The sequence below is a fragment of the Phycodurus eques genome, chromosome 16, assembly GCF_024500275.1.
Source record: "Phycodurus eques isolate BA_2022a chromosome 16, UOR_Pequ_1.1, whole genome shotgun sequence".
In the NCBI taxonomy this organism is placed as follows: Eukaryota; Metazoa; Chordata; class Actinopteri; order Syngnathiformes; family Syngnathidae; genus Phycodurus; species Phycodurus eques.
The window spans coordinates 12,605,193-12,618,576 of NC_084540.1; the positions used below are offsets into that span (position 1 = coordinate 12,605,193).

The window sequence follows — 13,384 nt, forward strand, 5'->3', positions numbered from 1 at the left end:
AGATCCAAGGCTGTGACGCGCTGTGTGTGTGTTTGTGTGTCTCTGTGTGTGTGTGTGGTTAAATAGGCAACGCATTGGAGGTTGAGACAGTCCTATCTGTTCGACTGCTCGTGGCACACACACACACACAATAACACTGTGACTATTTTAATTGAACTCTGAAGCTCACACCGCCTTGTGTGGAGGCCATGCAGGAGTGGAATCATTTAAAACGGTCCGTGGCTCTTTAAGTGGCGTTTCTGCTTCTCTCCCGGGTGCTATTCTTCATGCATCACTTGCTTCTCTCTCTCTCTCTCTCTCTCTCTCTCTCTCTCTCTCTCTCTCTCTCTCTCTCTCTCGCTCTCCTGGTACTGGGTAGAACATAGGCGCGAACTCCTACATTCAGAACCATGGACAGCTTTCCAGACGCATGCGGCAGAATCTGCCGCCTCTGGCTCGGGGCGCGGTAGGCGCGTCAAATCTGCGCTTTGCTGCTTTAACGAAAACAAAACATTCTCGTGACCTTTTATCTCAAAACCTCGTTGTGGTTGGAGATGGTGTCCAGAAAGACACGCAGTCACGTTGAAATACACAAAGACACCGTCATACCTGTTTTCAGTCAATTTGAGTGTTCCGTCACCTCCTCGTTGACACGAGCTCACCCTCGTGGCTTTTATAGACTTGCAGTGGTGGGCGGGATGATGAGCATAGCTCGCACGTGATTGGCGACTAAAGGACACTTTCCCAATCACTTGACCAATCAGGGCCGAATGGCGTGGCCCCAGGCGGACTTTGAGGAGACGCGCGGTTAGTTTTAGTTTGTGTTGGTTGGACCGAGTGGAGGAGGAGGAAGAGGAGGAGGAGGAGGAGGAGACCCTGGCTGTCAGTGTTATTGCCCCCCCCCCACTCCCACCCCCATCAATTTGCACCAACAGGCACGTTTCTTGCCAGGAGCGAGGAGCACCGGGAATACCGCACCGGTGTGTTCACAGTGAAGACGTCTCCATTTTGGTGCCTCTGATGAAAAACAGCCGCTGTGTGTCGAGCTGAAGAGTGGACGAGCCTCTATTGTGGATTTCGAGGGACAACATGTCAAGTGTGCCAACAGCTGGAGAGGAAGACTCGACTAAATTCGGTCCATTCTCACCGTAGCTGACGTGTAGAAGGCTTCGTTTGTTGGGAAAGGGGAATAAAACACGTACACCGCCTCGTCGTTTGGTGCTACACGACGTAATCTACATTGTAAAGCGGTGAGTTCTCGTGACTATAGGAAGATGCTCACTGTGCCGGCTGCTAGCTGAGTTGCTAACTCCAGGACGTATAGGAAATAAGACACGTCCGATAATGTGGCGTCTTTTGGGCTGAGTAAGGACAGTGTGGGCCAGTCGAGGACAACCGGTGGTCGTTAAAGCTCCGGTGAGCGCCTACTGTTGTTTGTGGTCTTTGGATGCGCCGCCTTCCTTTGCCACCAGCCTCACGAGACAGCAAACCTCGGCGACATGTCATCCCAGAAGCTTGTTTGTTAAATTTACCCACTCCCACGCCCCAAATCTCGCGTGGAAATTGGGGAGGGGGGAGAGCCCATAAGAGAGGAGGTGAACAAAGATTAAGCCCGAACAGGAGCCGCCTATATGAAGATGCTGATGTGTGACCGCGGCGTCCAGATGCTCGTGACGACGGTGGGCGCGTTCGCCGCCTTCAGCCTTATGACCATCGCCGTGGGGACCGACTACTGGCTGTACTCGCGTGGGGTCTGCCGCGTGAAGAGCAGCGGCGACAACGACACGAGCCGCAAGAACGAGGAGGTGATGACGCACTCCGGCCTCTGGCGGACCTGCTGTCTGGAAGGTACGTGACCAGTCTGGATGACCTGTGTACTTGCGTGCGTGTTCATCGTTTGTCCTCCGCTCTCACACACAGCAATACAGCGGTACCTTGACCATCAAATAATTTGAAATGAATTGAAATGCCATTATTCTTTCCCCCTAAAAAAATAAAAATAAATTGTTAGGTGACTTTGATAAAGAAAAATAATAGTAATATCAAATACAGTGGTATCTTCACCTACAAGTGACCAGACATAGTTTTTTTTTCAGATACAAGTTGTCGCTCTGCCGAGTTTTTGCTTTGACTTGCGAGCAGAAATTTTAAATATGAGATCTAGATGGTGGCAGCGATCTTAACTCACTTCACAACAAGCAGCCGTTCGGCACATTCTTCAAAACAATTCTTCAAAAAGTGGTTTGAAGGTGTTTATTGCCACTCCCATTTTAAGTTTGTTGTCAAACTAAACAAAACTAAAATAATGAAATGAATTACAACCGCAGAACTTCATCCTAGTATAGTCTGCTAGCTTGATGCCAGCTCACAATGTAAAGCGCCATAGATGGGCTAACGACTAGCAGTGATGTTGTGGTGTTATAACCCCTTTTGCGCCTTTATTTGAATGCAAACGGTGCAGCAATGTATTTAGACAGACATAACAATACTCACAGGCATATATATTCTATATCCTCTGTGAAAATAAATATTTCTGCAGCTCACTAAGTCAGTTGTGAAACTCTTCTTTGTGTGTGTCTTTATGGCGACGTGTTTATGGCTGCATTATACTGCCCCCTGATGGCCAAGGTGCACACACCAGAAGGAGTACAATGTGGGGCTGGAACAGATTAATGATTCCACAGATGGAACATTTCCATTCATTTAAATGTGGAAAGAGGTTAATGTCGCCAGCGACTACTGTTTCGTTCAAGCCTTCATTACTCTTCTTCCTCCTTCCAGTCCCCCCACCCCCTCAACTCACCCAGTCAATCACAAATCACACTCAGACACCTTCATGGTCTCACAGACAGTTGGATCTTTAAAACTCTGTAAACAATCCACATATCACAACTGCAGTTTGTTGTCTTCCAGTTATAAACGTAAACGTGAAGTTAGTTCAAGTTCCGGTATCTGAATGTAATTGGACGAGTGAGTATCTGAATGTGATCAGATCAAGTCGGGATGTGGGGCCTGTGCAACCGAGGACAGTGGGGAGTTAGTGCGCGAGTTTCTATTTGGAGCAAGTTTAGCAAGTGCTTAGCAAGTTGACAACTGCAAAAAATATCAGTGAGGTTATGAAAGAATCACCTTAGCATCGACTACAAAACAATCTGAAGTTGTTCAACCCCTAAAGTGTGTGTGTGTATGTATGTGTGTGTGTGTGTGTTTGACTATCCAATAATCGCTGTGAATCAACCTGTTTCCGCTGCCACAGAATAGACTGCTGTTCAGCCTTGTTTGGTTGTAGCTGCAGGTGCAAACCTGGCAATTGACTTGCAGAATATGCAGGCAAAACCCTGACTTCTACTTGACTGAGTGCATACACCTCCATATCACAGTAACACACACATTCACGTAGCATATGTCAGGTATTTGACACAAGATGACAATCTGCTGTCATTTTAACTTTTTGTTTTATTAAATGTATACAGATAAATTAGACAAGTAAAAAAAATAAAAAAAATAAATAAATAAATTTTAAAAAAAGGACAAGAAAATGCTTGACTATCAAGTGCATGCGAAAGCCACAGGTGGCATTGTAACCCCTAACCAGGTTAGTTTCCGACATACAATAACAACGGTGGCAAATTGAGGGAATCATATGTGTGAAGTGATTGTGAAGTGTGGTGCCTTTTTTTCATAACAGCTGACTTTTCGGTCTTCGCATCTCTATTATTATTATTATTATTTGTCTCAATATAAACCTGACCCAGTATGTCATTTTGTATCAGTGTATTGAGGACTGGTAATCACTGTTGTCTCACAACAAGGAGGTATTTGTTTTTTTCTTTCTTGTGAGCGGTTTACATGGTCTCCCCATTTTTGTGTGAGTTCTCTCTGGGTCCTTCTTCCACCGTCAAAAAACATGCATGTTAGGTTCCTTGAAGACTTATCTGTAGGTATATGGTTCTCTATCTCTATGTGTCAACCCAGTGATTGACAGGTGATGGAGGGTGGGAGGCAGCATACACCCAGGGTGTACCGTGCCTCTTAAATCACCTCGGATCGGCTCCAGATTCCATGTGTCCCTGAACAGGACAAGTGCAATTGAAAATGGATGACCTTGTGTTATGTACAGCATGTCAAACGCTGTGTTAAATCATGTGTTTGAGTGCTGTGATATCTCTATTTAATATAATCTTTGAGAGGACTGGCTACAAACCTCACCTCACCTCAGTCTCACCTGAGAAGCTGTTTGTCACCAAGGCAATGCAAGACAAAAAATAGCCAAACTCAAAAAGTCAGCAGCATTTAAGCTGGATGCCCTTCAGCAATCAAAGTAGAACTAAACAGAAGCAAGACTTTCTATAGGAGATTTATGTAACTCCCCTAAACAATGATCACTTTAGAGTGTTATACATTGTAGTAGTTTAGTAGTATTATTGCCTCTCATAATAGTTACTGTAGAGAGGCCTACAGTTATGTATATATTCCTAACAGAATGGTTATTTCCGGCAAGGGGCATTTCCTCTACTGCAATACCTTGTTACTAAATTTCACTTGATATCTGGGTTAAATATTATATTTTCCAAGCTATTTCCTTTCTCACAGAGAGACTACTCATATCGACATTAAAAAAAAAAATAATTCTTCACCATGACATGAACATTGTAATTTTTTGTGAATGTGGAATACTTGACTTTGAGCTGTCTTCTGACAAGTTTCTGCCTTAGCGCAGGCCAACTTTGCATTGCCTCTAGATAAAATATGTGTGTATGTGTTTTGTGTGCACTGAAACATAACCATCTCATTCTGAGGGGCATAGGAGGCTATTACAGGGCCAGATGGTGCAGGTCTGAGGATCCACTGATGCACAGACACACACTCTCACTCTTGTAATTGGATGAGTAAATAGACAAATTCAAGGATATTCCCAAGCTATCTCATAAACAGAGCAGTGGGGGCAATACAGCAAGTTAACACAATGTCAGCACAATGTCAGTGGATACACACAAACACACGCATCCACACACACACTGGCTCACATGCAAAATGGCATGCAGGGGAGAATGTGTTCAGTCATGTACAAACACACAGCAGTCCTGAATAAAAGGTTTGTCACAGTTTAATCTTTCATAAAAGCCTCATAAATTTACATCTCTGAATGATGTACTGTCCATGTGGCTTCAGAGATAGACTGAGTGGGGGACAGAAAGTAGGAGGAGTGTATAACATTTTGTGTGCCCTGGTCTTCTTTATAAAGCAGTCATGCATACCCACTTGCAGCACATTTCACCATGTCATAGTTTCTTTCACTGTCACACGAGAGAGTTAAAAAACATTGTTGTCATCCACATAAAAAAAAGTGAAGACAGTTCTGCATTGTGATTTGGACTTCCTGTGTCTTACGGTTTATGTGCTCTATGCTTGACCCATTTTAATACATTGCTATATTATAGCTAGATGAATACATCAATGAGAGATGAGATGAATCCTCAATTATATTAATGTATTTGATGATGATATGTAATTAGTTAATCATATGACTGTATGTATTAATTATTCACTAGCATTTATTTGTTAAAATTATTCATTTGTTCAATATTTTGGATTAACGCTACATGGTTCACGTGCCATGTTTTTTCTCGCATATGGCACAGTTTAGATGTGTCATGGCAGTGTATGAAAAAAAATGAAATCGGACATGTTTCGATGCAAATCAGACCTGAAAACAACAGAACTGAATGGAATACCTGCCAATATGATAGAGTTTTAGTGTGTTTTGGAGGTGCCCACATCCAAGTGGTTTCTGGTGTGCAGCAAAAACAGGGATACTGTTTTGGATATGCGTCACTTGAAAGTAGATGAAAATGACATGTAAACGGTCTAAGGTAGCATGACTCAGGTCACACGGGTGTCACCAACAAAAATATATCTGATCAACATTGTCACGTTGACAATATCCCTGATTGCATGAACAGCATACAAGATCCCATGAGCCCACACGTAAAGCTCATAACTGCCAACACTAGGTGTGCGTGTCTGGAACCTGCTGATAGGATAACCAAAATGTGTACCTGTATTATTTTATTTCCATATTCACCATTAAATAGACATTAACACACGTGTTGATATACAGTATATATTGATGAAAGATACTCACTTCATTTGTGATTATTCTAAGGTAACTACAGACAGTTGTGTGATTAACTTAATTCAAATTTGTAATCAGCCCCAATTAATGACAATTGTTAGTGGGTTGATCATTATCAAGCAGGCTCCCAGTTTGCAGGTGGTTTCTTTCTTGCGTACAGAATGCATTGGATGTTTTATTTGTACAGGTGTGCATGAGGTGATGAATGACCACTAAAAGTCTGGAAAGGAGCAAGGACAGATGTAAGGAGTTAGGGGACAGAACACGAATGAGTGGGGAGTCAAAAATGAATGAATGAAGCACATGTTGGGAGGCTAGTGGAGGATCCCAAGTGATGGATGAGCAGTGCATGGCCTCTGTTTGAGATGAATCTCTGAGGAGTGGTTGACCCTGCTGGAGACCACCTGGTAATAGAAAAGCTTGTTTTTCTTTGTTTTCTAAAAAAGACAGGCATAAAACGATCACCCCAGTGGTAGAATAAACCACAAAAGAAGGAGGAAGAAAGAGAATCGAATGAATTAGAAACAGGCAATCAGTCAAGATGTAGGGGGCTGTCCATGGGTTGGATAAAAATAATCAACTAACTGATGGAGAAGGCAGGTAGGCGGGGTGGGTAAAGACACAGACAGCATGTCTAAATTATTGTGAGATGAATGAGGGGGGAGAAGTGTTGAAAGGTGTGAGGAAAGAGGATAAAAATGAAGACAGGAAGCATCACTTGCAGAGGATTGAACGTGAAACAAGGAAGAACCACACTTTTACTGTCAGTTTGAAATTGCCACACTTAACTAGGTGTTTTGTCTTTTTCCTTGTTATCTGCATCAAGTCTTTTGAAGGATCACAATGTGTCCATGGTTATTTCTCTGTGGGGGAATGTTCTCAATAGAGAGAAGTTGATATGAGAAAAGGCACACGGCATCATTGTTGGACCAGGCAAATATGAAAATTATGAAAATGAGAATTTTTACAAAAGTTTGGGAAGCCGCAAAAACTATATGAAATAAATGAAGTCTCTCCAAAGCTTCAGAAAGAGTCTTAGTCAAGGGAGTCTTAAAAGGGACATATCACAGGGGAAATGAGGGTGAAGGGAGAAAGGTAGCGCAGGGGAGTAGAAAATAAATCTCTTTTGGTTGAGCTTTGGGAGTCAAATGATGACGTGAGAAATGACCAGACAAGCTGCATGGCAGAAATGGCATCAAGATGATACCCAGGATGGAAATGCCTGACCAGAAACATCAGGGAAGGTGTGTGCATGTGTGTGTTTGTGAGGATGCTTTGTCAAGACCCTTTTTGTTCCGATGAGAGAAACCATTTGATATTCTAAGCGTGCTCACACACTAGCACCCAGTGGTCCATTTTAATCAAAGTCTAGTTAGCTGTCCCCCTGGGTGTGGTCCATTAATTCAGGCCTGAGTCAAGTCAACCAGCCTAAGGCCACCTAGAAGAGGTGGTGTGGTTAAAAAGAAACTCACTGTGGTTTGTTTGAGGTGAGAACGCTGGCAAATGAAGGAATCTGGTTTGACCCTTAGCGGTACAATGGCAACATTACTGTGGGTAGCGTGTTCATGTAAAATGTGTAAAACAGTGGACTTTCCCAAACATGTCTTCTATTTAGCATGTATGAATTAATTAGAATGCTGTCATACATGCTCAAGCATCAAGTCTTCTTGACACTACTGTATGTGACGGAAGATCATTTGCTCGAGCTGTCCCAGTAAAGTGCACCCCACAATTTACTAGTCTACTTTGTAGTGTTTCTGTTTATGACAACCTTTTCAATGCAAATTAATTGAAAACTTGAAATTACAGGTGTGAATGTGAGTATGAATGGTTGTTTGATGATATGGCACTGTGATTGACTGGTAACCAATGTAATGTAACAAATAAGCACTGAAAAAAATGGAATGAATTGCACATTACAAAGTCCTATTTTCACAAAAAGTTGACCAATACCATTTCCAGGAGTTCTATCAATCCAGTGGGATTGAACGCAAAATATGGGAATTTATAACCCACTAAAATAATATCAGTAGCAGTGCTACAAAATCAGAAGCAAGAGAAACAACATTTCTGCTCAGTCACCAGTCAAGGCTACTGGTTATAATTTCTCATTATAATGGCACTGGAAAACTCAATAACTCAGAGAAGTATTTGGATAAAATTAGAATTTACTTAATGCTAACTTCTGATGCCTATTCTTCTCAGACCACTGTCCTTCTAAAAGAACACTGTGATTTGTCGTAATTTGACCTTAAAAAAAACAATTAAACATCATTTTGTGAGTGCAATGCCTTGTGATAGCAGTGAATAGCATCTACCATAGATCCCCAATTAAAAAAAATAAATAAATGTGGTTGTTTAATGTTGACGGGACCAGCCAGAACACTTCTCTGGTGTTGGCAGGCTCTAGTGTAAAGAAGTGATTTACACATAGCATTTGTGTTGCTGTTTGAAGTTTGTTAGATATTGGATATTCAACAGATCACGTCACTACCTAGTGAATTATTAATGAATCAAGCATGAATATACATTAGAAGGGCTTGTATTTTCTGTAGGGAGTGTCGCTACACATGTCAGAAAATTTAACCTGAAGGGCATACAGCAACATCACCTTGGTCAACTTGTCCCAAAAACGTACTTCGCCCACTGTTTATTCGTATTTACTTTAAGTAAATTGTAAAACACTTTGAAACTGTAGAGGATGCCCAGGATGAATGAAAATCCATTTACAGTGTTCCCTCGTTTATCGCGGGGGTTACGTTCCAAAAATAACCCACGCTAGATGAAATCCGCGAATTAGGAAACTTTATTTTTTTACAATTATTATACAATGTGTTTTAAGGCTGTAAACCTTACAATTAACATTTTCTCACATTTCTCTCTGGTTTAAACCCGGTCAAAGTTCAAATCTTTGTAATAAAAATAAGTACATTATAATTATTGTTGTTGTACTTATTATTTATTGTTAATATTATTGTATAGCAAAACAAAGGTCAAAACCTGTTTTAAGGCTCAAACATTTGTTTAAGAAATAAAAATGTAAACATTTTCTGACAAACAATGATGACAATTTTTAGAAATAACAAATTTAATATTAATGAACAACGTATGAGGTTAGAAACATAATAAATTATTAATTTTGACTCGCGCGTATTTCACGCTTCCTCTGACCGTCCCTCTTTGTCCTGACGCCGCTCCGCTGTAGCGTCCTTTTCCACGGTCTTTTTCCGAGACAAGAACATAGTTGGAGGTAGTTGTTGCCGCTCTTTTTTCTTCTGGGCGAGAAGATTCTTATAAACAGACATGCCACCTTCCTTTGCCTTTTGTGTGTGACCGCAGGTGCCCTTGTCGGCGCAGCACGTTTCGTCGACATTGTTGGTTATGTCTGGGAGAAAACTTCCAAACAGGAGGCGCTTTAGAGTCACACTGCTCGCAATCAAACACTAATTTAAATATAGCAAGACGAACACATTCTGTGCTATACAGGAGACATGGCGCAGAGGAGATGGATTCAAATTGGTCTACAGTACAGTAGCCAATCAGGCCACAAAATACAATGTAGGTTTGTACGCTGTAAAAAACAGCATGCAGAATTGCACTGTAAAAAATATGCAAAGTCAATTCGGACACAATGCGGGCATCGTACGCTGTAAAAAAACAGCATGCAAAATTGCACTGTAAAAAAATCTGCGAAGTCGTGAATCCGTGATAGTCAATCCGCGAAGTAGCGAAGGTTCACTGTCTTAGTGTTCACATTATATAGTCCCTTTTATGTGTGTGGTAATGAATCAAATAAACCAACAACTGGCAAGTAGGAAAAGGTGTACCCCTATGTATTCAGGTTCAAGTACTGTTGACTTGTATTCTTCGAAAGCAGTACAGCATAACCCCATGCTTAGATGTTTAAATGTCTGCTTTTGAATGGAGGGAACCAACCTAAGGGGATATGACGAGAACATTTGGAACAGAAAAGTGTTTTGGCAAGAGAGGGGGTGAATATGTGTGCTTGAGTATGAACAAGTTGAAAAAAATAGGAGCGAAAATGTGAGATGTGCATCCAAGCACAATGCACATCGTTCCCTTTCATCAGCCATCACCGTGGAAACTAGTTTCTCCCTGCCTCTCCCTCTTTCCCTCTCACCTAGCTCCTCTCTCCTTCTGCTGAAAAAAAGTAATCAGAGAGAGAGAGAGAGAGAGAGGAAAGAGGGAGAGAGAGGGAGACACAAATGAGAGAAAAAGAGGAAGTGGTTCCATCACCCACGCTGAGCTGTCAGAGGTGCTCGGAAGAAACAAGCGGCCCTATTTGCTCTGCTTTTTAACTTCCTTTTCCTCACCCTCGCTCATTCCATCATCATCTTATTCTTGGTCATGCATGTGTTTGTGCGTGCATCTGGCTGATTTGGTACGCACGCAGCTTTTGGAGCACACACCGTCTGATTAGGGACAGCTTTAAGGCATGTTATGCCTTCATTAGTGAGCGTTATCAGTGGAGGGGAAGATATGCGACAGGAAAAGGTCCCTTGCTGGATTTTTGAACAGATGTTGTTTGCGATCTTGACTCCCAAAGCCGCCAGGTTGGGGTGAAAGTAATTATTTTATACCAATGTTTCTATGAGCTTCACCAACTTTAAAGTCAGGTCTATCATATTACCAGACATTTGTAATAAATTACCAGTACAGTCAAACCTCAGTTTACCAACCAAATTCATTCTGAGACTTCCATCATGAACCGAACTTTTTGCCAGCAGAAGTAATTTTTCCCATTTAAATGAATAAAAATAGAATTAATCCCTTCTGGTCCCAGAAAAAACTTACATTTACCTTGTTTTTATGGATTTAGTCAAAATAAATCAAGGCACAGTCACTCCTTTAGCCACATCAGCTGCCTTTAATGCATATTTGTTCTGAAGAATAGTACAGATAGATTTCCCCAGACCAAATTGTGTAGCGAAATCATAAACACTGTAAACACAAAAACCATTCTAATGTTTACCTATTATTCCCTTCTTTTTTCAACAGTAAACACGATTAGGCTTCCTAATTGCACTATTAACATTCTTGGGAGCTATTTTATAGCAAAAAAAAACCAAAAAGCTACCTATATATCGCCTGCCGTTTTGCTGAAACCTCACATGTCCAAAACCATTTTTCAGGAAACCAAAAATGTGGCACATTTGTTGAGGTATTAACATTGCATCATCAAAGAGAGCAAGCCATTTTTAAAACTTTATATTTGTATAAAAAAAAAATATTAGTAAAAAAAAAAACAAAAAAACTGACAAATTGTTATGAATTTGTAAAACAAATAATGAAATTTAACAAAATTTTGACATAGCAGCTTTCGGCCCAAAGCCAGCGATATGTGAAATACGTGATGCACAGAGGACAATGTCTAGGCTGTGTGATAAAAAGAACAACTAAGTGTTCCATGCTATGACTTTTCGCGACTGCATAGTTTTTAAACCAAAGCTTTGGTTTAAAAATAGTTAGTTTTTAAACCAAACCAACCAAAAAAAAAAAACCAAAGAACCAAAACCAAAGATTTGTTCGAAAATCTTGTTCAAAGACCTCTTTATTTCTAAACAGAGTCACTCTTGAACCAAAGTTTGACTGGACTACATTTACGAAACATGGTCTAACATTAAGCCTTTTTGTGTAGGGCCACAATGAGCCAAGTTGTGGTGGCCCCGTCAGAAGCACAACTGGCCCTGTTTATTCATGAAATAATACAAAATGTTTCAATGATTATTTCATAGTTAACATCTTTATACTGTATTATTTAAGCGCTTAAGAAAATGTTCCTCCTATGTAGTTACCGTATTTTCACGACCATAAGGCTCACTTAAAAGTCTTAAATTTTCTCCAAAATGGACGGGGCGCCTTATAATGTGGCGCACCTTATGTGTGCACAGAGTTCCAAAATCTGTAAATGTTGTTGTGTGATGAGCGCTCCGCTTGACTGACTGGGAGTATTTCCTGCCGACACGCTGCTTATATAGAGGAAAGGCGGACGTGACTGAGGACAGCATGCGGACATTAAAGGGGGAAGGGTGCACGTGACAGAGGACGCTAAGGGCCAGTAGCTATATAGCGCCGGTATGTGCATTGTGCAAAACTAAACTAAACAACATTGTGTTTGGCTAAGGACGAAAATGGCACCTACAAAGAGACACGCTTACAAAGCACAGTTTAAACTGCAAACTATCAATTACACGGAGGAACATGGGAATCGAGCAGCCACGAGAGAATTCAAGATCAACGAATCCATGGTTCACAAGTGGAGGAAGCATGAAAACGAGCTTCGCCAAGTCAAGAAGACGAAGCTGAGTTTCCACGGAAACAAGGCGAGGTGACCCGAGTTGGAAGACCAACTCGAGCAATGGACCAATGAGCAAAAAACAGCCGGGAGAATCGTCTCTACAGTCACCATTCGACTGAGTGTAATAACTCGGAGCTTGCCATCATTCCGGGAGGCTTGACGAAGGAACTCCAACCGCTGGACATCGGTGTAAACAGAGCGTTCAAAGTGAAGTTGCGAGCGGCGTGGGAGCGATGGATGACAGTTGGCGAACACAGCTTTACTAAGACTAGGAGGCAGCGCCGGGCGAGTTACGCCACAGTTTGTGAATGGATTGTGGATGCTTGGGCTAACGTGTCTGCTTCCACTGTTGTTCGAGCTTTCGTAAAAGCCGGCATCATTTCTGAGGAGCCGCACGGCAACGAGACTGACTCCGACAATGACGAGAGGGAACCTGGCGTGTTTGATGGAGAACATGCCCAGCTGTTCATTTCGGATACAGAAGATGAGGACTTTGATGGATTTGTGGATGAAGATTGATAAAAAAATAACGTGAGTACATTGTTAAATACTTCAATAAAGTATAACCGAACTCAGTTTTGATCCCACTGCCTTTTTAAAAACATTGTTTTAGCGTGCATGCATGCTACCGTATGTTTTAAGCTAGCGTATGTTTTACCATGCCTGCGCCCAATAATACGGTGGGGCTTATGTATGTGTTAAATACAGAAATAGTGAGAGAGAAAAGTAAGTGAGACTGCGCCTTTTAATACGGTGCACCTTATGGTCGTAAAAATACGTTAGTTATTTTGCATATTTTGCAATCTAGGGGTGTAAGTCCAATTCCGGCCAATGATCAAGGATTGTTAACCCAACACGCTCAAAAAGCGTGGTAAATAGCTTGATCTATTTAAGTGAACAAAACTCAAAATAGTTGGGTTAAAAAGCAAGAATGTGGAAGTTGTAAGCTT

The 13,384-nt window shown here is 41.5% G+C and overlaps 1 protein-coding gene across 2 annotated transcripts in view; it reads left to right on the top strand.

Annotated features, from left to right (window-relative positions):
* Positions 1–818: 818 nt before the first annotated feature.
* Positions 819–13,384, top strand: part of cacng3b (calcium channel, voltage-dependent, gamma subunit 3b) — a 37,692-nt gene continuing 25,126 nt past the window's right edge. The window contains exons 1-2 of one of the 2 annotated variants that reach the window (XM_061700439.1): positions 819–1,229; positions 1,644–1,827. In XM_061700439.1, coding sequence (XP_061556423.1) covers positions 1,644–1,827 — 184 coding nt within the window. In that variant the 5' untranslated portion in view covers positions 819–1,229. Of the gene's footprint in view, positions 1,828–13,384 lie in introns of both variants that reach the window. The other variant, XM_061700438.1, reaches the window with a different exon arrangement.